General features: G+C 39.9%; 3 protein-coding genes across 5 annotated transcripts; 1 reads left to right on the top strand and 2 right to left on the bottom strand.

Moving 5' to 3' along the window:
* Positions 1 to 999: 999 nt before the first annotated feature.
* Positions 1000 to 2502, bottom strand: LOC135653427 (protein ROOT PRIMORDIUM DEFECTIVE 1-like). Its single transcript, XM_065175393.1, has one exon. It carries the CDS (start codon positions 2370 to 2372, stop codon positions 1065 to 1067), a length of 1308 nt encoding a protein of 435 aa, XP_065031465.1. The 5' UTR covers positions 2373 to 2502; the 3' UTR covers positions 1000 to 1064.
* Positions 2503 to 4316: 1814 nt separating this feature from the next.
* On the top strand, positions 4317 to 7360 carry LOC103970573 (beta-glucosidase 32). Of its 2 annotated transcripts, none has more exons than XM_009384393.3 (11): positions 4317 to 4565; positions 4912 to 4975; positions 5075 to 5133; positions 5227 to 5302; positions 5384 to 5455; positions 5527 to 5614; positions 5704 to 5959; positions 6023 to 6359; positions 6439 to 6663; positions 6739 to 6847; positions 7053 to 7360. In XM_009384393.3, exons 1-11 carry the CDS (start codon positions 4428 to 4430, stop codon positions 7252 to 7254), a joined length of 1626 nt encoding a protein of 541 aa, XP_009382668.2. In that variant the 5' UTR covers positions 4317 to 4427; the 3' UTR covers positions 7255 to 7360. The 2 variants fall into 2 exon arrangements, with proteins under 2 accessions (XP_009382668.2, XP_009382669.2); XM_009384394.3 differs by having other exon boundaries at positions 4319 to 4565; positions 6451 to 6663.
* Positions 7361 to 7519: 159 nt separating this feature from the next.
* Positions 7520 to 21099, bottom strand: LOC135652075 (ATP phosphoribosyltransferase, chloroplastic-like). 2 transcript variants are annotated; one of them, XM_065172720.1, is made up of 12 exons: positions 20851 to 21099; positions 17709 to 17943; positions 17555 to 17614; positions 16529 to 16642; positions 14071 to 14136; positions 13866 to 13973; positions 13698 to 13781; positions 10284 to 10385; positions 10065 to 10178; positions 9903 to 9983; positions 8145 to 8264; positions 7520 to 7953 (listed from the first exon to the last, which is right to left on the bottom strand). In XM_065172720.1, exons 2-12 carry the CDS (start codon positions 17934 to 17936, stop codon positions 7858 to 7860), a joined length of 1173 nt encoding a protein of 390 aa, XP_065028792.1. In that variant the 5' UTR covers positions 17937 to 17943; positions 20851 to 21099; the 3' UTR covers positions 7520 to 7857. The 2 variants fall into 2 exon arrangements, with proteins under 2 accessions (XP_065028792.1, XP_065028793.1); XM_065172721.1 differs by lacking the exons at positions 13698 to 13781; positions 13866 to 13973; positions 14071 to 14136 and having other exon boundaries at positions 7694 to 7953; positions 20851 to 20985.
* Between the last annotated feature and the right edge of the window lie 233 nt (positions 21100 to 21332).

Genomic DNA, 21332 nt, shown 5'->3' on the forward strand with positions numbered 1-21332 from the left:
CCTCAAAGTCACTTTTCAGAACTGCCACCTCAGAAATTAGTTTTTCTGACATCAATCACTTAAGAAGCAACCAAACAAGCCTTTAGGCCTCCAAAAAATGCAACCAAACAATGGAAGAATTCCAATTAAAAAATTCTATAAAATAAAGAAAGAAATTACCATAAGCAAACAGATAAGTTAACATAACCAATCCTAGACTTAAAAAAAAAAAAAAATGAAGTTACAGATAACATTGATGCATGAACTGCATCACTTGGTAGTTCAAAATAATCAATGTGCATGAGTAGAAAAAACGGAAAGAGCCACAATGAAATAATTAGTGTTCCAAGTCTCACAAGCATTTGTTGTCAGGGTAATAAATCGCTTATTGTGAAGTGAAACAATCAGTAGAAACTGGTAAACAGCAAAAAATTAAAACTTAGCTAAGACAATCCACAGCAAAACATATACAGAGAACACAGAGATAATCCAAGATGAAATCACTTATCTCAGTAATTTATGGCAACAATAGGGAAGAATCATTTATTGTATGTATTCAAGGAAGCATGAGAGTTGAACTAATCAAAGTAATTAATGAGATTCAAAGTAGCAATTGTTTCAGCAAACTTACAAGAGCACTTTTTAGCACATAAATAGATTATAAATCACTGTTAGATGGATTAGGAACTCTGTCCAAAAAAGCACCTCAAGGTGATGCAGCTCCTTCATCTGGAATGAGCAGCAATTTGAACAACTCACATGATTCCATCATGCCGTGGCAATCTCTTAAAGTCAGAGTTCATGCAAAACCAAGCATCCTGTGGAACATATCTCCTGTCTTTCCAGCATGGACATGATCTTATGCTCCTCCAACTTCAACTCTTTTCGATGACAAATTGAAGTAAATAATTTGATATTCAGATCAAAACTGACTTTATTTTGCCATCTACCTAAGGTATTTGCAAGTGACGATCATTTAATAAGACAGTTAAGCTCTGATCCAGTGAGTACCTTCAAAGATTAAATTAATACTTAATGATAATTAGATTGATAATCCTTAGAACTTGGGGTCAACTTCAATTTTGTCAATCAACAAACTGAGATTCAACACCAGAATCAGAACCACTGTCCTCGTTTTCACTTCTCTGTTCACCCTCATCGCCAATCAGCTTACTCTTAGCACCACTCCCTCCACTGAACGCATCCATGCCCCTCCCAAGACTAGTCAGCATCCTATCCAAATTTGCCTTCTTAGGACTAAGCAACAACAGTTCACCTAGCTTTCTCCTTGCTAGATATAACTCAGTTGGCTCCACAAGCTCCCCCTTGCGATATGCCTCCCTCAAGAACACTGTATGCAGTTTTCCACGATTCCCCCTCGTCGAAAAATAGAATATTCCCTGGTGCTGCAGCAAGAACGCCTTAAGCTTTTTCGGCAGCCCCATTGCCTGCCGGAATTGTGCAATCCGCTCCATCGTCATCCTCTTCTCCACCGTCAAAGACAGCAACTCGTGTATTGTTGCCACCATTCGTTTCTCCATCCGCCGTTGTGCTTCGAGCGACCGGAGATCATAGCCGGACACATCCTCATAAGGAGACCAGTAGGGCAGCCGCTGCCACTTCCACACCGCGATCCTATAGTACTTGCCGATCTTGAATCCCGGGGGGAAATTGATGAGGAAGGCAAAGCGGGAGTCCTCGGCGTCAGCGCCGCGCTCACGGTACTGGAGCTCGCGGGTGCGTTCAATGGCACACATGGTGAACTCCGCCAAGTCATTGCCGTCGTCAGGTTCGTCAACGAACTCGACATATTTAGCCCGGGGGTCGTCGGGGAAGTCAGAGGAGACGACGAGGCGAAAGAAGGAGGGATTGGCGAGGACGACGGACTGCAAAAAGTCATCTGGGAGGCCAAGGTCGTGGCGGACGAGGCGGATGTGCTCGAGGCGGAGGCGGCGGGAGCGGGCAGCGAGGAGGAGGAGCTTGCGGAGGCGGCGGACGGCGTCAGGGAGCATGGAGCGGACGGCGTCGGACTCCTGGCGGAGGCGGAGGGCGGCGCGGGGGGTGAGGCGGACCCAGAGACGGCGCTGGACGGGGTGGTCGAACACGTGGAAGACGTGGGGGTGCTTGAGGAGGAAATTACCCGTTTCGTGGGGGCCGAAGGCGTGGTAGCGGCGGGCGACAACGTCGAGTTGGGAGACGGGGAGGGAACCGGAGGGCTGGGAGAGGAGGTAGGACTGGAGGTGGAGGGCGCGGCGTACCTTCTTCTCCACCTCCATGACGTCGTCGAAGCCGTGGTCGCGGACGCGCTGCAGATTCTTAGGGATCGAGGTGGACTGTGAGAAAGAGCGAGCGACGAAGGATTGGCGGAGGTGGATTGGGGATCTCCTCCACATGGGGGGAAACCGAGCGTCGGCGTTGGTGGTGTTCGACGAAGGAGATGGGGCTTACGGGAAAGCTGGCGTCGCCGTTGGTGGTGTTCGCAGAAGGAGATCCGGTCTAGGGTTTTGGGTTTTGGACTTGCGACAGGGGTTGGGCCATGATGGGCCGGAGCTCAAACAATAATAAAAACCATATAATAATAAATAATAATAGTAAATTGATGATACGTGAAATGTTTAATGACTCGACATACATACGATAATAATTAAGTCAAAACCAAAATGATTGAGGACTTAATGACCCGACCCAATATAAAAATTAAAATGAATATTTAGTCCATATCATGAAATATTTTTCTCATTAAATTAATTATAAAAATCCAATCATATCATGGTTCACTTGAAATTCTTATATTTCATTTTCCGACTAATTAGAGTATCGAGAAAAAATCACATCAGAAACCCGACCCGATCCGACAACAAAGTCCTCCTCAACTCTACTTGGGAGTCTTTTACACATACACATACGTATTCGAACCAAATTACACTGATTTAGACGTCACGCCGATATCTCCGTCACCAATTCGCATTCTTTCCGTATCAAGAAGAAGTGAATGAGGTCAAACGCAAACCATCAGCGAGCAGCCTAACTTGAAAGCGTCGATCGATGATACGTGTTCGATGAGTTCACCGGAAAAGCAAAAGCAACTTTTCTCAGCCGTCTCTATCCACCTATACGACTTGCGGGTTCACAGACAGACCACTTTTTCTTTACGTCTCTCTCTCACCCATCTCTTCTTCGTTCACAGACAAACCACTTTTTATTTACGTCTCTCTCGCCCCATCTCTTTAACTCTCTTCGGTCTAAAGACACGACTGCAGCGTGCCTGCCATGGCGACTCCACTTCGTCGAGCAACGTGTTGTGGCCGCTGCCGGATTGCATTGGCTATTCCGGAAGGTTGTCACCAAGTCATTGCCACTCGTCTACGTTAGGGATATTTAAGTGTACAGTCCCATTTAAGAACCTTAAAACTGTTGAAATTGTAGCGATGAGGCCATTCAATCCGTCTGACTTTCGTGGCCACGCCATTCCATTTTCAATTTGTTTTGTCTTGTCTTTTGCAATAAGTTGAGCTATTATTCCACCGTAGCAATACCTAATCAAACTCTCACAGTCAATTGATGACACCCAACGATTAAAATAATTATTCACTAAATACGAGCAATAATATTTTTTTATGAATATATACTCAATATAAATAATTATTATATTTATATTCTAACTTAAGCATCGTACAGATATTGTTAGATTCACTGATATTGATTAAATAAATATTTATGTTAATTTATAATCCACGGTTTGAGAAAATATTGATTAAATTATTATGTCGGTGTCGTAAAATTAATTATATATTATCTTCTGTAATTAATCATATTTAGTATTTTAATCTCTATATTTTTAAAAGTTATATTGAAATTCATATATTTATCAAAGTAAAACGGTTGTTTAATAATTTTTTTTATTTTTAATTTTATTTTATAAAATTATCTTTTTAATCCTATATAAGAATCTTAATATTTAATTTTTATAAATATAAAAAATATTAATATATTTTTTAAAAAATATAAGTATTAAATATTAAAAATAATTAATTATATAATTATATAAGATAATATGTAATTAGACGGGATGACGCGAGGCAGATGCCGATCTCCATAACGTGAACGCGCACCGAGACGGGCATCACGAAACGGAAGAGAGACCCCCACCTGCCGTCTCGACGAATACGCCTGCAGAGCTCGCATCGACGGTCCTCGTTAGCCTCTCTGCTGTCGGGTTCACGACGCCTCTCGCTCGCTGACAAGGAACTTTGTATCCATTCCTCGTTTCTATCTTCAACAAACCACACGAATGTCGCCCCTTCGACCACCACACAAGTATTGACACCACGACCGCGCGTCGTCATCCATCATCCACAGCTCGCTCGGGCCTTTGTGCGTCTATAAGTGAGCAGACGAAGGCCTGCCTTCGGCCACATAATACAGCGCCGGAAGGTGGCGTGGCGGAGATGGGGAGCTGGCGGGCTCTGTTGCAGCGGCGGCTGCTGTTGCTCTCTGCTTTGGCGGTGGCTGTTCGTGTGAAGGCACTCAGCAGAGACGATTTCCCCGCCGGCTTCATTTTTGGCGCAGGCACCTCCGCTTATCAGGTGGTAACTCTTTTCTTTATATTTCTTTCTCTCCCCTTTGAGCAAAAGAAATAAGCATGCATTTTACATACGATTTCTCTTACTGCTGGAAAAAGATTAGTAAGAATATGAATGAAAATTCTGTTCGAAGTTACAGACAGAGCATATAATTCACTCGCAAGAAGCAGATCATAAAAGAACTTATCCAACAGTCATACTGTTCGAAGCAGATCATAAAAGTTTATAGATTAATTCCGAAAATCTTAGGTATGAACCATTGGTAATAGATCCAATCACATGAATCGAGAGAGGAAGCTTTGATGGTTCTGCAATCGATCGTAAATTAACTGTTGTAGCTTTGATGCAGGTAGAAGGTGCAGCTGCAGAGGGGGGAAGAACACCCAGCATTTGGGACACGTTTACGCATGCAGGTTTAGTAGTTGCTCCCTCCACCATTGCCGCTACATACAACAAGCACATAACGTAATCTACTGTTGGAAGAAGTAATTAATGTGGGTTGTCGATGACAGGGAGAACTTTCGACCAGAGCACCGGAGACGTAGCAGCTGATCAGTATCACAAGTACAAGGTGAGGCTCGTCATCACTGTTGCACGACACTCTGCTCTCGGTAGACGAGAGGAAAGAAGAGGATGATGTTGTTTTGGTCTCATTTGTTGGCAGGAAGATGTGAAGCTGATGCATGAGATGGGCTTCGATGCTTACAGATTCTCCATCTCCTGGTCCAGAGTTATCCCCAGTAAACAAAACAACACTGCCACAGATGATGTATGCCAGACATTTGTAGCGGTGATTTCCGTCTAATATATGCTTGTTGCAGATGGTCGAGGGCCTGTGAATCCACAAGGCTTGCGGTACTACAACAACCTGATCGATGAGCTCAAAAGATATGGTATGCTTGATTTGTAGTGAAGCTTCTTCTTAGCGTTGGGGTGGGAAATGAATGCCGAAGAATTGGTGCAGGAATCGAGCCTCATGTCACTCTTTACCACTTCGACCTTCCGCAAGCACTGGAAGACGAGTACGCCGGGCAGCTGAGCCCAAAGATCGTGTAACCTTCTCCACCTTCACTCTCTCTCTCTCTCGGATTGTTCTTCACGGCAGCATACGGTGGCTTTGATGGCTTCCGTCTCGATGCAGAGAGGACTTCACCGCTTACGCCAACGTGTGCTTCAGCGAGTTTGGGGATCGAGTCAAGCACTGGATCACCATCAATGAACCCAACATAGATCCCGTCCTCGGCCACGATTTCGGCATCTTCGCGCCTGGCCGCTGCTCTTATCCCTTCGGCCTCAACTGCACCAAGGGCAACTCCTCCAGTGAGCCATACATCGCCGCACATAACCTTCTGCTCTCGCATGCATCAGCAGCCGCTCTGTACAAAGAGAAGTACCAGGTTCGATCTTTCTTCCTCCTCTCGCTCCACTCCCGTCAGCTTCACATGGATCTCGTGGAACAGGTGAAACAAGGAGGTTACATCGGGATCACACTGCTTGCCCTCTGGTACGAGCCCTTCACGGACTTGGCAGAGGACATAGCAGCCGCGAAGAGAGCCCTGGATTTCCAAATCGGCTGGTTCGTGGATCCTCTTGTGTACGGAACCTACCCTTCTGTCATGAGAGAGTTCGTCGGGTCTCGTCTACCGTCCTTCGAACCAGAAGAATCAAAGATGCTGAGAGGATCGTTCGACTTCATCGGACTGAATCACTATGTTGCAGTCTTTCTGGAAGCAGCTACCTATGATCCCGACGAGAGCGGCAGAGAATACTACACCGACATGTCGGTGAAATTTGCAAGTAAGAGAATGATTTGGTTACATCCGATTCAACTCATGCATCACTGTAGATGTTCTTGCAACTCAACTCATTTCATCAGCTACCGATGCAGTGCCAAACATCATACTCACGAAGGTGCCCCCCCAAACTCTGCCGATTCTTAAGCAAACGGTAAGAACTTCTTCCGACGGGAACCAAAACTCGCGTCAGGATTTTGTGTCGGACGACGCACCTACGTTCCCTGCAACTCCATGGGCTCTGCAAAAGCTACTCGAGTACATGAAAGTAACATACGGAAATCCACCGGTCCTGATCCACGAGAATGGTACCTTTGTCGAAGCTTACACTTTGTTTCAGATCTTGCTGCAGATTACATGAACTGTGCTGTGGTTTTCCTTAGGGTATCCGGAGTTCAACGTCGACCCTGCAAACGGACAACATGAACAGGACGACGACCGTAGAACAAACTTCATTCAACAGTACATAGAAAGCTTGCTTCCGTCCATAAGGTACTTGAATCTTGTGCAAGTATAACTACACCTTAGCCATTAAAATCACAAGCCATATCACACATGATATGGCAATACTCTTTTGTATGTGAATTAGTGTGTATTATGTGAATGACATAAATATAGTTTGTGAGTCTTAATAATTCTCTGTAATATTACATATTAACTCTTTTAATGATTGGTTTATGGAAATATAATGTTTCAGGAATGGATCGAACGTAAAAGGATACTTTGCGTGGTCATTCATCGATTGCTATGAGCTAACAATGGGTTATACATCTCGTTATGGACTAGTTGGAGTCGATTTTACGACGAAAAACAGGACGAGATATTATAGGAGTTCGGGCAAGTGGTATTCCAAATTTCTTCAGCATAATGGAGAGGGGAGAAATGTGGCGATCGAATAAACATTTTTGTTCTAGAATTTATGAGTCCTTGAATAAAAGATTTGCTTTGTAAGGGACGAGGATATTATAGTCCTTGAAAAATGCTTATGTTATTCCATTGGTTCTACTGTTGTTTTTTAGCCAAAAACCTACCCGAATTACTTATAATTTATGCGCAATTATTTTGTATGTTTTATTGAAATGAGCAATGTCAAGCACAGTGGCCATTCAATCTACCAACATTAACCAGCATCCATCAAACAAGCCAACAAGAAAGGTCAAACGATAAAAGAAATCGAATGCTACTAATTTATTACAGTGAAATTTCCATCATGAGCTCTAAGAAAAGCTGCATGTCTCGATATGTCGACACATTCCACAATGCTTATGCACGACCCGTGTTGTCGACACATTCCACAATGCTTATGCACCACATTCCACAATGCTTATGCACAACCCGTGTTCTCCAGTTGTCCATGAAAAGTTTCATCAACATAATCAGAAAGGTTTAACTTTGGTGTCCGAGTATTATACATGAACTAAATCAATGGACTCCATTTGATGCTCAAATCCTAGTTTGTTGCTACGAAATAGATAACACCGCAAAGTGCTTGATGACGAGGATTATAATCCAAGCTCAGAAAGAAGCCTGCGCCATCTTGGGGTCTCTTCCTCGAAAATATAAGTCAGGTCAGAAACCAAGACCCCGCTGCCACCGATCTGCAGTAGACGAAGAAGTTGAGATGAATAATCTTGGAAGCGTGCAGTAATCAACAAAAAGCTAGATATCTCTTTATGGTTGTTGAATAGATTAAATGAAAGAGTTTCTCGAATAGGTTCTGACAATCCAAGTAGACAAGATAGCACAAATAGATGTATAAATAGAATCCATGTTTTGGAAGGCATCTCACTGATCTCAGTTGCTGAACAGACTTGTAAAGTTCCTTTTGGGGAACACATATGACAATCGCAAAAAAGTCTAATACGACCTTGCCATCACGACTGCGAAACACCGGACTTACAGTAGGCCCCTGTTTCAATGAATCAATATAAGTTTAAAATCAACAGAAGCAAATTAAGAGCAACGAAATCCATCAATGACAATACTTCCAATAAATTGCCAAAAAGAAAAGAAAACCACAAATTGCAAGCATATTAAGAAATATCACTTTTTGTAAAGCCGACGATAGTGATGTCAATAGAATCAATCATGATGGCTAGTGCCAGCATTGCCACAACCTAAGAGAGGTGGCACATGGAGCAGAGATTTACTGGTGTACCTAGGATGAAAGATCATAGCTTCAAGTCTATGAAAATTTATGAGAGGAAGGGAAAAGGTAAGGAGAAGACAGATACCGACTTTGAGGAAATGAGAGGGAGCCTAGCTAAGATTGCGGAGGCCTCCTATTTCCCACTAGAGAAGCAAAGTGATAGCAGTGTTGGTGCTCAATTGCAGATGGAACCATTGCCCCTCTCCCATCTTTATCAGATGGAGAAGCATATAAAGTCTGTAATATATAGGGCCGTTATCCAGTGATCAAGTTACTATGATAATGCCAACATGTACCACAAAGTCTACTAATATCATTTAACTAGGGAAGCAATATCATTCATTTTGGTATTAGGAGCCTACAAAAAATGTATCATATACTCAAGTATGTACGTTATAAACTTATGAATCTAAAAAATATCTTAACCTCGCATGAATAATTAAACTTGTATGGAAATTAATTTTATGTTTTTGGAAGTTTTAGTTTCCTTGTTTTCATGATACAATAAATGATAGATAAAAAAATTTAGAACAACGGGGGTCAAATATGCATTGAAGGTGAAAACCTTCAAAAGACCAGTCCAGTATGATGTTTTACTTCTATTTTTACATGACACAGTTCATAAAGGTCATGAAAATATATTAAAAAGTTGGGATCAAACATGCATCAAAAAGGGAAAGGACAGGCCCAAATATGATACCAGCTGGTCCCATCAATGCCCACACATAATCTATACTGGCACATGGTATACTAAAAACCAATACCATACCTATCCAACCAACTAGTATCAGTATCAAATCAAGTATCCTGCTTTGTTTCTGGTGATCCCAAGAGATATAGCACGAGATAAGGTTGCTAGACTGCTCAACTCACAACACCATACTGGTTTTGTTTAAAACATTGTTTACAGCCAAAGCTCAACAAGGATACAATGGAGACCTATAGTCATAATTTGGAGAGCCTACTGAAATCAACTTAGTAGGTTAGGTTAAGCTATAGATAACAATTCAAAGGGAAAATACTAAATTGGCTGACTCAATTTTGCCCTATTCATCCCCCTAAGCATCAAAAAGTTAAATTGGCTAGAGAATATTTTACTAAGTCATATCATCTGTAACCAATCTGAAACTGTTACAGCAAACTATGTTGCACTCTTTTCATCTCTTTTTTCTCCTCATTACTGGATGGGGCATTTGTGAGAACTGTAGTTTTCCTTCTATTTGGAGATGATCTAGAGGATTTCAAACCCAAGAAAACACAGGAATCCCTCTCTATTTCAGCAGCAGTAACGATGCACAGATGTGTGACAAGGCAGTGGTAAGGCAGCAGTAGAGGTCCCTAGGATATGGGCATCAGGAATTATATTAATAACTGGACTTGGTTTAGTGTACCATTTACCTGCAAGCCAGATAATGATGGTTGACTTAGAACTCTCTCAGCCACTTCTTCTGCACTATTGCCCCTCATATTTGCGACGACCTTGCATTATATCATGGAAACACAAATAAACAAAAGAAAACAAGAAGATGATCACGACAACCAAAAACCTGTTCGCCATACCGTTACTACCCCAATTGCCCTTAAATGTGCCTCGAGCCTTTCAAGTATCTCATGAGTAATTTCCAATGCACCCTTGCGCATGTTTAAGGATCTCCTGCTTGCAACAAGCACAGCCTGCAGAACAGCCAACGTAACAGAAGCGGATTAAAAGAAAATAAATTAATATTTTTTAATTCCATAGGTAATAGCACTAAGTGATATTAAAAGGTTAGCACGTACTTGGCTTTCTAAAACAACACCACCTTCGATTTCTTTCAAGTTGTTTTCTCGTAATGTTGTTCCACTGCTCACAAGATCCAGAATAGCATCAGTTGTGCCCATCTGAAACAATATAAAACACCAGAAAATTCTCACAGTTTACCGTTACAAGTATGACTATGAACTTACCCAAAGCAAAGATAAGTTCTCATGGAAAATTTGAGGAATCCAAATATTTGATGTTTATATTAGCCTGAGCAGCAAGCGAATGCCACTCAAGACAGAACTCAAAGATGTTGCAAATATAAATTCAGTCCATGTATCGATGGCAATTCCAATTTCAACTACTTGTCAAAGAGAATGGAAACGGAAAGAAGTTTAAAATAAATAAGCAACAAAAATAGTTACACAACACTGAAAGGAATAATGGTATTCTCCCACTGAAAAATCTAATACCCGGAAGATAATAGTTGGAAAACCAACATAAAATAGTTAGCCAACACATTCACAACTAAGTGCTACACAGACAACACGATTTTTGAAGTAAAATGTAACAGAATATAGCATCCAAGAAACTTTTATGATAAGCGTTTGAAGAGCAAACCAGTCAGATTGTTTACTTAAATGGATAACCAAGCAAATAAATAATGTGACTAACAGAAGGGTGCCACATTTACAGCAATCTCATGCAAAACCAAATGCGGGAGAGTTAAAATAGGACAAAGAAGATACACAATGCAAATTATGACTACCAAAAAATATAGTAACTTTTAACTTTTAGAAAGTACTTTCAGAAATCAGTTTCAAAAACCAGGTTGGAGTCATTTCCACGTTTCAGGCTTTTTGATCAATTTGATTATATCATTAAGATCATAAGGAAGTAGTCATGACACAAGGGATTATGGTTGTTATGGTTGTCGTATAAGATCATAAGGAAGAAAAGAATCCACTCACTTATATGAGTCAATCCATTGTTTCAAATACCGGTTGGTGACATTTACCAGTTTGGGCAAAGATTGGTGTCATACCAAATGGTCTGGTACCAATCCTGATAATATTTATTCAACTGTTACAAGGCAATATGGATCAGTATACTGATACTATACAGCTCCAGTAGATTATCAAAACTGGCATCAGACTGAAATTGAAATCCTTGAGTCAATCAATAACAACCGATCAAATTATCTAATGAAGAAAAGAAAGTAGATTCCCCAAGTGCCAAATCTAGATATCAGAATAGGATATAAAGATTCACAGAGAAGGCAGTCGCACAACACTCTGGAACATATTTTGTTATTTGGAGAATAACACCTGAAGGAAAGAAATCCTCATTGGCTAAACCTATCAATTTTCTTTATTCTATAGCGTATAATCTTATTTTCATTTCCCAAAACAGAAAAGGAAGCTACCTACTTAAAGTTGTACAGCAGGTAGCACAACAGTACTTATACACCACTTAGCTTGCAAAACCAACTAGTGTCTGAAACAGAACATGTATAACCATGAAAGCAGTCCCATAATTCCATGTATAACTATATATGCAAAAAGGGAACTGTCTGTCACTGGCAATTATTAATAACTTATTGGAATAATTTTAAATATGGCATAAGACGAGGAAAATTCATTTGGCTAACATCATAACTGAGGCATGAAATTAACTGATAAGACAATTGGCAACTAAAATTTTTACAGAAGTCTTCTATGTACCAACCAATATTACCAGCCTAACCAAGCATCTGTATCAGATCATATGGCTGATACTGGTATGATACTGTTCACTTTGTTATTTATCATTTTATTCAATGATACCAAGTGGTATAGGCTGGCATTTGGTATACCATCTGGTATACTAATATTGTACCAGTCCAAAAGATTACAAAAACCAAAATTTGACTGGTATTTAGAACTTAAGTATAGTGGATTACAAAAGTTCTAATCTAGTTTGTGCAATCACAAAAGCCTAGCAAGGCTCAAAGAAATGAACAAGAATTTTAACATAAATTTAAAAAGCTTTGACTATATAAGCGCACACATAAAGGTGCATATACATATATAAAAATTGAACTTGATTTTTATTGATTACCCCTAACAATACCCATAATTCATAGAACGATTTATCAAATTGGACCCTGGCTATGAGAGTAGTACAATGTACAATGCCAAATGAGGTTATTAGTGAGCTAACAGGAAACTGGTACAGGAGTTGTCACAAACGATCGTCGCGCACCCGCAACAACTTCGTTCAACGAACCGTTCGTCGCTTTTGCATGCTTGTACCGAGACATGATAGCATGTTTTGCCTTAGTTTTATATGTTTTTGCTTGTAAAAATGCATGTTCGAACAGGTTGTAGCACTGCAGTGCGACCGCTCACCTCGTCGGGCCGAACTGCCCAAAACAACTCCGTTTTCGCATGCCACATCTTGTTTTCTGCAAGTTGCAGCTGCACATGAAACGTCAGCCATCTCAACACCCTGGAACCCCCCGGGTGGCACAGGGATGGATGGGGCTTCGGTATATTGTTGGGCGTTGAAAAATCTTCACAACGATTTCTTGACGGGAACTTGCCTTCGCGCTCGGCACCCAGTGAGCAGTTGTTTGTGGACTTGCAACTGTTCGTTCTACCATCTAAAGTCCTTGTTTTCCTCCTTCCCCTCTTTTCTCTTATGCACGCAAGGTGCTCGCTGAATTGCTTGTAAAGCTTCCATTTCCATGAAACATTGGGACTTGTCTGTTACTCGTTTTCGAACTAATCAACTTTCTCTTTTACATGTCCTTCTGGACCTGAGTGAGGTTGCAAATTGGCTAACCTTTGCGGAAGCATATCGCAAGGACACATCATGACTTAAGCAATCCTAACTAAATCCGAGAAGTTGGCGCAAGCGCTCTTCGCGACTTAGGCAACTCAAGCTAAGTTCGCGTCTTGGTCTCAAGGGTGCCTCACGACTTAGGCAATTCCAGCTAAGTCCGTGACAGAGTGTTAAAAGTTCGGGGACTAAAAATTAGACAAATGTTACACGAGGCATGGGACCCTAATGTCAGCCCCAAATTTGTCTCAAGCTAAAATGTACAAACTACATTTAAAAAAGAAGAGGCCAGGACCAAACCAATTTTTTTTAAAAAAAAAGTTATAATAATAACCTACAGTACATAAAGGACAGCCTAGTGCACAAGGCTCCTCCTATTGCAGGATTGAATTAGGATAAATGCATGCAGCCTACTCAGGATGCAAACAAGCAACCTTACCATCGCAGGCAAGGCTAACTTCCATAGAACCCGACAACACACTTGTCTGAACATATACATATATTGTTTCAAATGTGTGAGCACAATTACATATTTGAATTTATATATATTTTGTGAGCCAATATTACCTATCAACAAAAAGATAAAAATTCGTTCACACTGGGAAAACAGGTTCGAAAAGGATTCTTACAGCAGGGTAAGCCTCAAGTGCCCCCTCGGAGCGTTGAAATCTGACATGCTCAAAACCCTTCTCCTGAAAGAATTTGTTCCCCAGCTGTGCAGAGAGAGTTTAACAGCTCAACAATTAAGCACCGGATACCAATGAAGCAAAAGAGAAAAACCTTGGAAGACAGCATACGTATGAGAATCCAGTTTCTATCCGCAGAGGTCGGTCCTTTGTCCATTGAGGCATTTTTGCTAACTCACCCAGGGAATTTACATTTTCAAATATTCCATACTTGGGAATCTGAGTAGAAGTTACAATTCTTTTTTCAATTTAAATCCAGATTAGAAACCAAAAGATCTTCCTTTGAATAATAACAACCAAACCAGTGCATACAAACCGCAATTGATAAACGACAGGCTCCAAAACCAAGTGCCTCGTGAACTACAATTAAATCATCATTTCCCTGTAAAATTACAATATAAACATTCCAAATCTTTTTAGAAAAATACCCATGTATACAAGTCTTGATAAAAGTGATAACCAGAAAACCTATTCAACATAAAGCATACTGAAAAATGATAGTGTCAGATGAATTTCTAAATCAGCAATTTTAGATTCAAATAGAAATTGATAAGTAGGTTTTCAATCAAGAAACAAACAAGCTTTGTTAGAACCTTTATCAATGAGATGATCAAAATCATCTGTCACAATATGTCCATTACAAAACCACAGCAGATCAATCTCCTGAACTAATTCACTTTTCCCTAACTTCAATTTGTTTATGATTTATTTGAGCTATATATAAGGCAAAAGAAAAAAAAGCACAATCATTTGTGACACTACCTTTTACACTTATTTGATGTCTTCTGTCCATGGTTCAGCAAGGAGCCATCCTCACTAGCAAAATATTATATCAGCATGTAGCCAAGATTGGTACCAACCCCTGTTCCAAGCCATCTACACAGCTAAACTGTTACCCCCGAAAAAGAAAAAAAGAGATGACACAGTGCATGAGACTCTTACCAGTGTGCTCTCTAGTGTTCCTAGGAAAGGTGAAGTTAGACTTATTCCCAACAATCTTTGGATTTTCTAGATGACTTATGAGATCCTACAACTCTAACATAAGATTACAAAGTTGCAACATTTTCTGGATGTGAATCCAGCTTCACTACCTTATCACTCCAAATGACTGACTTCAATATATAGGTACAAATTGGCATTAGTCTATATAGGATTGTAAGTGTTCTACATATATCCTTCTTGTTTTACTAATTTTTTAGCAATAAAGTGACCACTTTTTCTTAGTTTAGATCCTTGGGTTGTCTTTTCTCCTCAAGTTAGAGGACTCAGATGTTAAGATGGTTGGTCCTAAACTCCTAATAATATTTCACTGTTCTATTTCGCTGTCCATTGACATTCATTGTTGCATATATCTGCTAGAATTGATTAAATAGCTTATTTGATAATCATATAAATATTTTATTCATGTATGTACCAGTTTGGGTTCATGTCCCTTGCCATGATGCTCACTAGTATGCCATCTATCTTGAAAACCCTAGATTACATGTCTAAAGAAAAAGTGTGAACTTAATTCACAAGGCTATTGTCAATGTGGGGTCTGGGAAGTGTTACATCAACCTAACCCTATGTGTTCACAATTGTTGTATCATTATACATGAAAAATGTATCAAGTGTGCAAATCCCAAACTTGTGATAAGAAACGGAGAAGATCTATAACAAGAATCAAACACATAATTTGGGTGCAAACTTTATCCAATTACGAAGAACTAACAAAAAAGGAAAAGATACTCTAGGTCATTAGTACATCAACTGATGAATATTGAATAAGTTCTAATATAACTCCCTTTGGATGTCATTACTAGAACCTCTCTGCTTTTTTTTAAAATGTCGCAACAACCTTAGTGGACCTAGACTAATTTCAGATTGTCAACAGCAGATTATTCCAGAAGTTGACAGTTTCCATCTCAGAGCCCTTCTTGACCTCAATATCAGACTAAAAGAAGAAAAAATGAAAGATAACTTCTGAGGAGAACTCTAACCCTAGAGGAGTAGAAGCAGAAATAATTACAGATCAAACAGCAAGAATGTGTCAAAAAGGTATGATTTAGACAAATCTCACACTCTCAATAAGTATTGGCAAAGTGCATTAGTTGACCAGATATCCAATCTCAAGTAATCCTTTCATTGTTATGGAAAGTTATACAATCTAGTAAAGACTAATCACCAACAACTAGACAAATAATTACTAAAAGTTGTGTGCAAATAACTTAAAAAATAGGTAGCAGGTTGCATGAGGCTCTGGCCAAATGGTCAATATACATTCTTGCCCAAGCAAAGAAACTCAAAGAAATGGAAGATTTGCTCTGTCTATGTATGTCATGTGCTTGAAATTAGCTTCAAAATAGGCTAACTAGGGTCAAGAATGGTCATGTTAGTTGTGACAGACTCTAAGGAAACTGAAGCACTTGTATTGATTTCTTTAACCACACAGCATCACATAGAGATTAGGATAATAAATCTAGAACAGTAACAGGCCCTTGAATTTGACTTACAATATTTTGCCAATTCCAGCTGATATATTATGAAGCCATAGACATTATATATCAAGCCTAGAAAACAGCTACATATTACAAAAGGCATGCCTAACTTACAAATAACACCTAATAAGGTGCTTTGTAAATTGCAGCTAAATGTTATTTCTCTGATTTCCAGTCTCCATTTTGCAATGTTTGATAAAAATCAACAATAAACATGGCTTTCTAGCATTAGCGTTTACAGAATACACTATTATTTAAGTAGCAATAGTCTAGATATTAGTGATACAATATAATTACCTGTCCACACTCACAAACTGTGTCAAAACCAACAATACCAAGGTCCAAATCACCTGACTGTATTTTGCAAACTATATCTTTGGGTCGCTGAAACCACACCTCCAAGTTTGAGAGCTGAAAATAACATTTGTGGATGTCACAATCTATAACACATGAGCATTACCTTAAAAGATGCTAAATTCGGGTGACAACTGGTGAAAGAAAAAGTTAGAAAGAAAAAAGAAACATTTACAGTTGTCACAAGCCATGTAACAAAAGCTAACCTAGGCATGGTAAGATTTATGTCAGCTTGAAGAAATTTCCTTTTAAAAAAAGAAAGAGAACTGACGAAGATGGTAAAAAAAATAAAGTGTCACTAGCAACTCTAAAACTGTGGTAGATAAATAGTTTCATCTATTTTATTTATACCTCAACCTAAAAGCCACAACAAAGAACTGGTAAAATGAAAATAGCAACATAGATGTTTTTCCGTAGGTGATTGCCTGCATAGTACATAGTATCTCATTAGCTACTGTACTTAAATTAATATCCAACTTAAACTTGGAATCCAGGCCCATAAATATAATCAACATTGGAAACAGAGTAGCCAATTCATAAGTATAACAGACTTCCAAGTTTTGCATCTTAAAGATAAACCTATAATTCAACTCCTCCAGGAACAAGATTGACAAGGCTACAAGATGAATACCATCAAATGACAAAACAAGTGGATCAATTATAGAGTCGTGTAACATGTAATGTAATCAGGCATGTATATGTTGCACTTATACCAATTATAGAGTAGCATTACAAGTAATGCCGGTACAATGATGTATAATTTATAAACAAAAATATATGTTATTTATAAATCAAAACAAACTTGGATTGATCTTGTTGAAACAAAGTATAGTGATTGTACTAAGCCAACACAAAATACAACCAGGACATTTGCAGATTGCTACCATCTTCACATCTTCATGAACACAGTGCTTATATTGAGTAAACAAAGTCACAATACAAAGGATATCAGCAATGAAAGAAAATCACCTGTGGGATATCAGCTACATATTGTCGTGGATTAAGTTGCCTTACAGACAACTGGCAATTCTAAGAACAACAAAGAAAACTCTGTCAGGCATGATTGGAAAATAGAAGAATCAAATAGAATAGGAGTTAATCCAAGAAGAGGGAAGGTTGGCACCTTAAGAAGGCTCAACGTTTCATCAGCCATACGGCCCTTGCTTGGAAGACCAAGGCGGACAACTTTACGCTCACGTGATTCTAGATCACGAGAACTACCAAGGAGCACTACCGTGGAGGGGTTGCCATTGGAGCAACATACGACATATGACCGGAAGGGCATGGAGAAGGCACGAACAGAGGAGGGTCGTACCTGAAAGAAGCTTGAGGGCTCCAAGAAGGTTGTCATCCTCTTACTGAGAAGAGAAAAAATAACAAATAATATAATGTTTGGAAAACTAAACCAAATTTATAAAAATATACTCCACATGAATGTTGACGCAATCTAAAGTACAATCACATTCATAGCCTTATTACATCTAGTTAAAAATTAAAACCAAGTTTATAAAAGTCACTTTCCCAATGACAATGGCCACACAAACTAAGTGGTCAATAAGAGAGGAAAGTGCAACCATGAAACAGATATCGTCATTGCCGTTGACATTGTTCTGGTGGACGGTAGAGGGACACTCGAAGGTTCGCCGGATTGATGGAACTCACGGTGAAGTTGCAAAAAAGTCTGAAGTAGCTAATGGTGGATTGGGCAAAGATTAACAAGAAACAAATCACCAGATGATATCTTCAATCATTAAGCAAGTATGCAAACATGACACCAAGTCAATCATCAACATAAGCAAATACCAGCTATGATGTCCACCTCATGAATATCCTATTATCCTAATACCAAAAGAGTACCATACTTGCTCAGGATCTGCCTGTGGCTGAAGGACAATATGATGTGTTTAAAACATAAGAATGGCATTGCTCCTCGCACATATAGTGCCAGTACACATCATAGTACACGCTAATAAGATATGCAAAAACCAAAGGAGTTCAGTTATCAATCAAGTACAAGATCTGTATATTTACAACTCCATAAAGGTTTGATGATAGAGTTTAAAAACCGGTTATCGAGGAATATTGTTCTCTTGCAAACATTAAGGCTTCTTTGACTCAACAAATTGAGACTACAAGTCAATTTCATACTCTGACCTATGAAATCCAAGTTGATAGGAAGATAGTAACCATGACAAACTCCCACCAAATCAATCTATGAGGCTCTCATAAGCTCAAAATCATCAACTACCTTCCATCTTCCCCTCATAAATTTTATTAATTTCTCCAGTCATAATCCTCATCCTAGGCGGCATATATAAAAAAGTTGTTCATCTCTCCGTCAGCCACCTCTCTGGATCACAGCATATAGGAACCACATGGATCTAGCTTAAATTTGTGAGCGTCCAACCTAGAACCAAGCAGAGATAGGTTGTTTTCATGAAGATTCAATCTAGGTCTATGTAGATCTAACCTGGACTAGCACAAATCAGACCTTGATCTATGAAAGTGTAAGCTGGATGATCTAACCTAAATCTGGAAGGTCATATCCACATGCATCTAGCCAGATCCAAATAGTCAAGCCAGATCCACATGGGACTAGCCCGGATCTATGTAGAACAATGTCAAATACTCACATAAGCTTCTTATTATGCCCATAAGCAGTTCTTGATCTGATCCAAAAGCTTCTTATTATTCCCATATGATCCGGAAGGTCATATACTTCAACTTGCTTGAAGTTGCTTTCCTTGTTAGTTTTTAGTTGAAAAGTAGTTTCCATAAATGTTGGTGTACTTGTAGGATGGCCATGCTCACTTGTACGATGACCAAGCTTGACTGTTACATCTATTCTATTATTTGCTCATCCCTTCTAACTCTCAGAAAGAAAAAACAGTTATAGATTAGTTGATCTCTTGACAACAATATCTGATTCCACAAGATCTTCACTAAAGACAAAAAAAATCATACAATTTGAGCAAACTCAAAGATGACTATGTAAAATTTTATAGTTTATGCATTTCATCTTTTAAATAATAAGTATCTTATATTAGGGGTGTACCAATGGTCTATTTTCCCTGGAGGTAATATCAGCTTTGGCTCGTGGTCTACATAGCCTTGCCTGTGCAAAAAGGCACATCAAAGAAAAAGGGGAGCCACAAACTTACTCAAGTCACAACCTACATGGGACTATTGGTCCATGCCCCATGTATACAACCACAAGGTGAATTTATTCTAATTTCTTAAGTGTTTACTGAACTGGCTAAGTTTTTGTTCAATGAGTCCACGAATACAGGGAGAGTCGATTGATTCATTTCACCAAAGCTTCTCGTGCTGCAGCAAAGTACAGATGGATTTGCTTTACTTACACGAAGTGGCAGAAAGTGACTGCAGGATTCTTCGATAAAGCACGGTTACACTCCTTAGTGGAATCTCTCTCAAGGAAGCAAGCGGGGAAAGAAAGACACTATTCAAGCCACGGTACTCTTCGTTGTCCCAGTACAGACAGACTTCCTCATTATTTAGAATGAATTAACCAAAAACAAGGTGAATTTACTGAACATCAATGCTTGTCAAACTTCATCAAAAAAAGAAGAGGAAGATGCATCCACATGATTAAATTCCTACATGTATAGCAGCTTAGCATAAATCTGAAAAGCCAGTGTTCACCATTACAACAAACTTCCCTTCATTTTTTTTTTTCTGAAGTAAATCCATAACTAAAGCACAAACAAAAAATTCGCCGCTTCAGAAGAAAGTGGCCAAAACCACTCCAATTAGTCGTCCATGAATCTTCATAACAATTATAAATAACGGAACTTTTACAAACAAGTAAACTTTTCGTATCAGAAAGAAGATTTTCTCCATCTAGGTAAGTGAATGGGCACCTTCATTTGCAGATTAGAAGAAAGATTTGGTCACAACCACTGGTTGAAAATACTAAAAGTAGCACTGGGGGCGAAAAATATTCAAATATAACCCAATGAGCAGACATCTACACAAAGCATAAACCTAGAGAAGAGGAACAAACATCTCTACCATACATGAACCTAAAGAAGGTGCATCATTATTAAGCCAGGGCGAGGAATATAAAGACACAACGGCTTAAAGATAAAAAGCTGACAAAGCAAGAAGGGGCTTCATCGGGACCCAGTCCCATTGCCCCCGAATTCCTTCACCTCTCCAACCACCAAAATCAATCCAGGAAAATAGAAGAAGAGACGAGTTAAACTCTCGAAGAGTAGGAGAATGGTTCGGGCGAACGCAGATACCCAGAAAGGTTGGTCCTTGGTCGTGGAGCTTCGGTGAGAATGGAACGGGAAGGAAGGCTGCGGTCGGCGTGACGGATTAAGAAGCGGGCAGTGCAGTGAATCCCGCACGAGCGCTCGCGAGCGCGGCGGAGAAGCTGGTGGTACTGCTCGGTAAATGTGGCGGCGATGAAGGAACGCCGAGTGCGCCGCCGGAAGCCGAATCGATTCGGATGATGCCCCTGCGGCGATTAGAGAGCGTTAATCGCACCACGTTCGCCTTTAGGAAACCTAAGAGTAACCATGTTCACCACGAGTCCCGATCTCTACGTGCATTACGCTTTGTGATTCGTGCAACGTCCCGTCCAACACGGTTCGGGGCTACCTCGAACCGGGTGCGGGCCGTCGCGAACCACTCTGCGCCCGGTCCGTGGACAGAAGATTGTCCTAAACCAAATTGACATGCACTTAATATGATAATTAAGGAGGACTACAGTGTCAAGGAC

This window comes from Musa acuminata, chromosome BXJ3-11 (assembly GCF_036884655.1).
Source record: "Musa acuminata AAA Group cultivar baxijiao chromosome BXJ3-11, Cavendish_Baxijiao_AAA, whole genome shotgun sequence".
Lineage (NCBI taxonomy): Eukaryota > Viridiplantae > Streptophyta > Magnoliopsida > Zingiberales > Musaceae > Musa > Musa acuminata.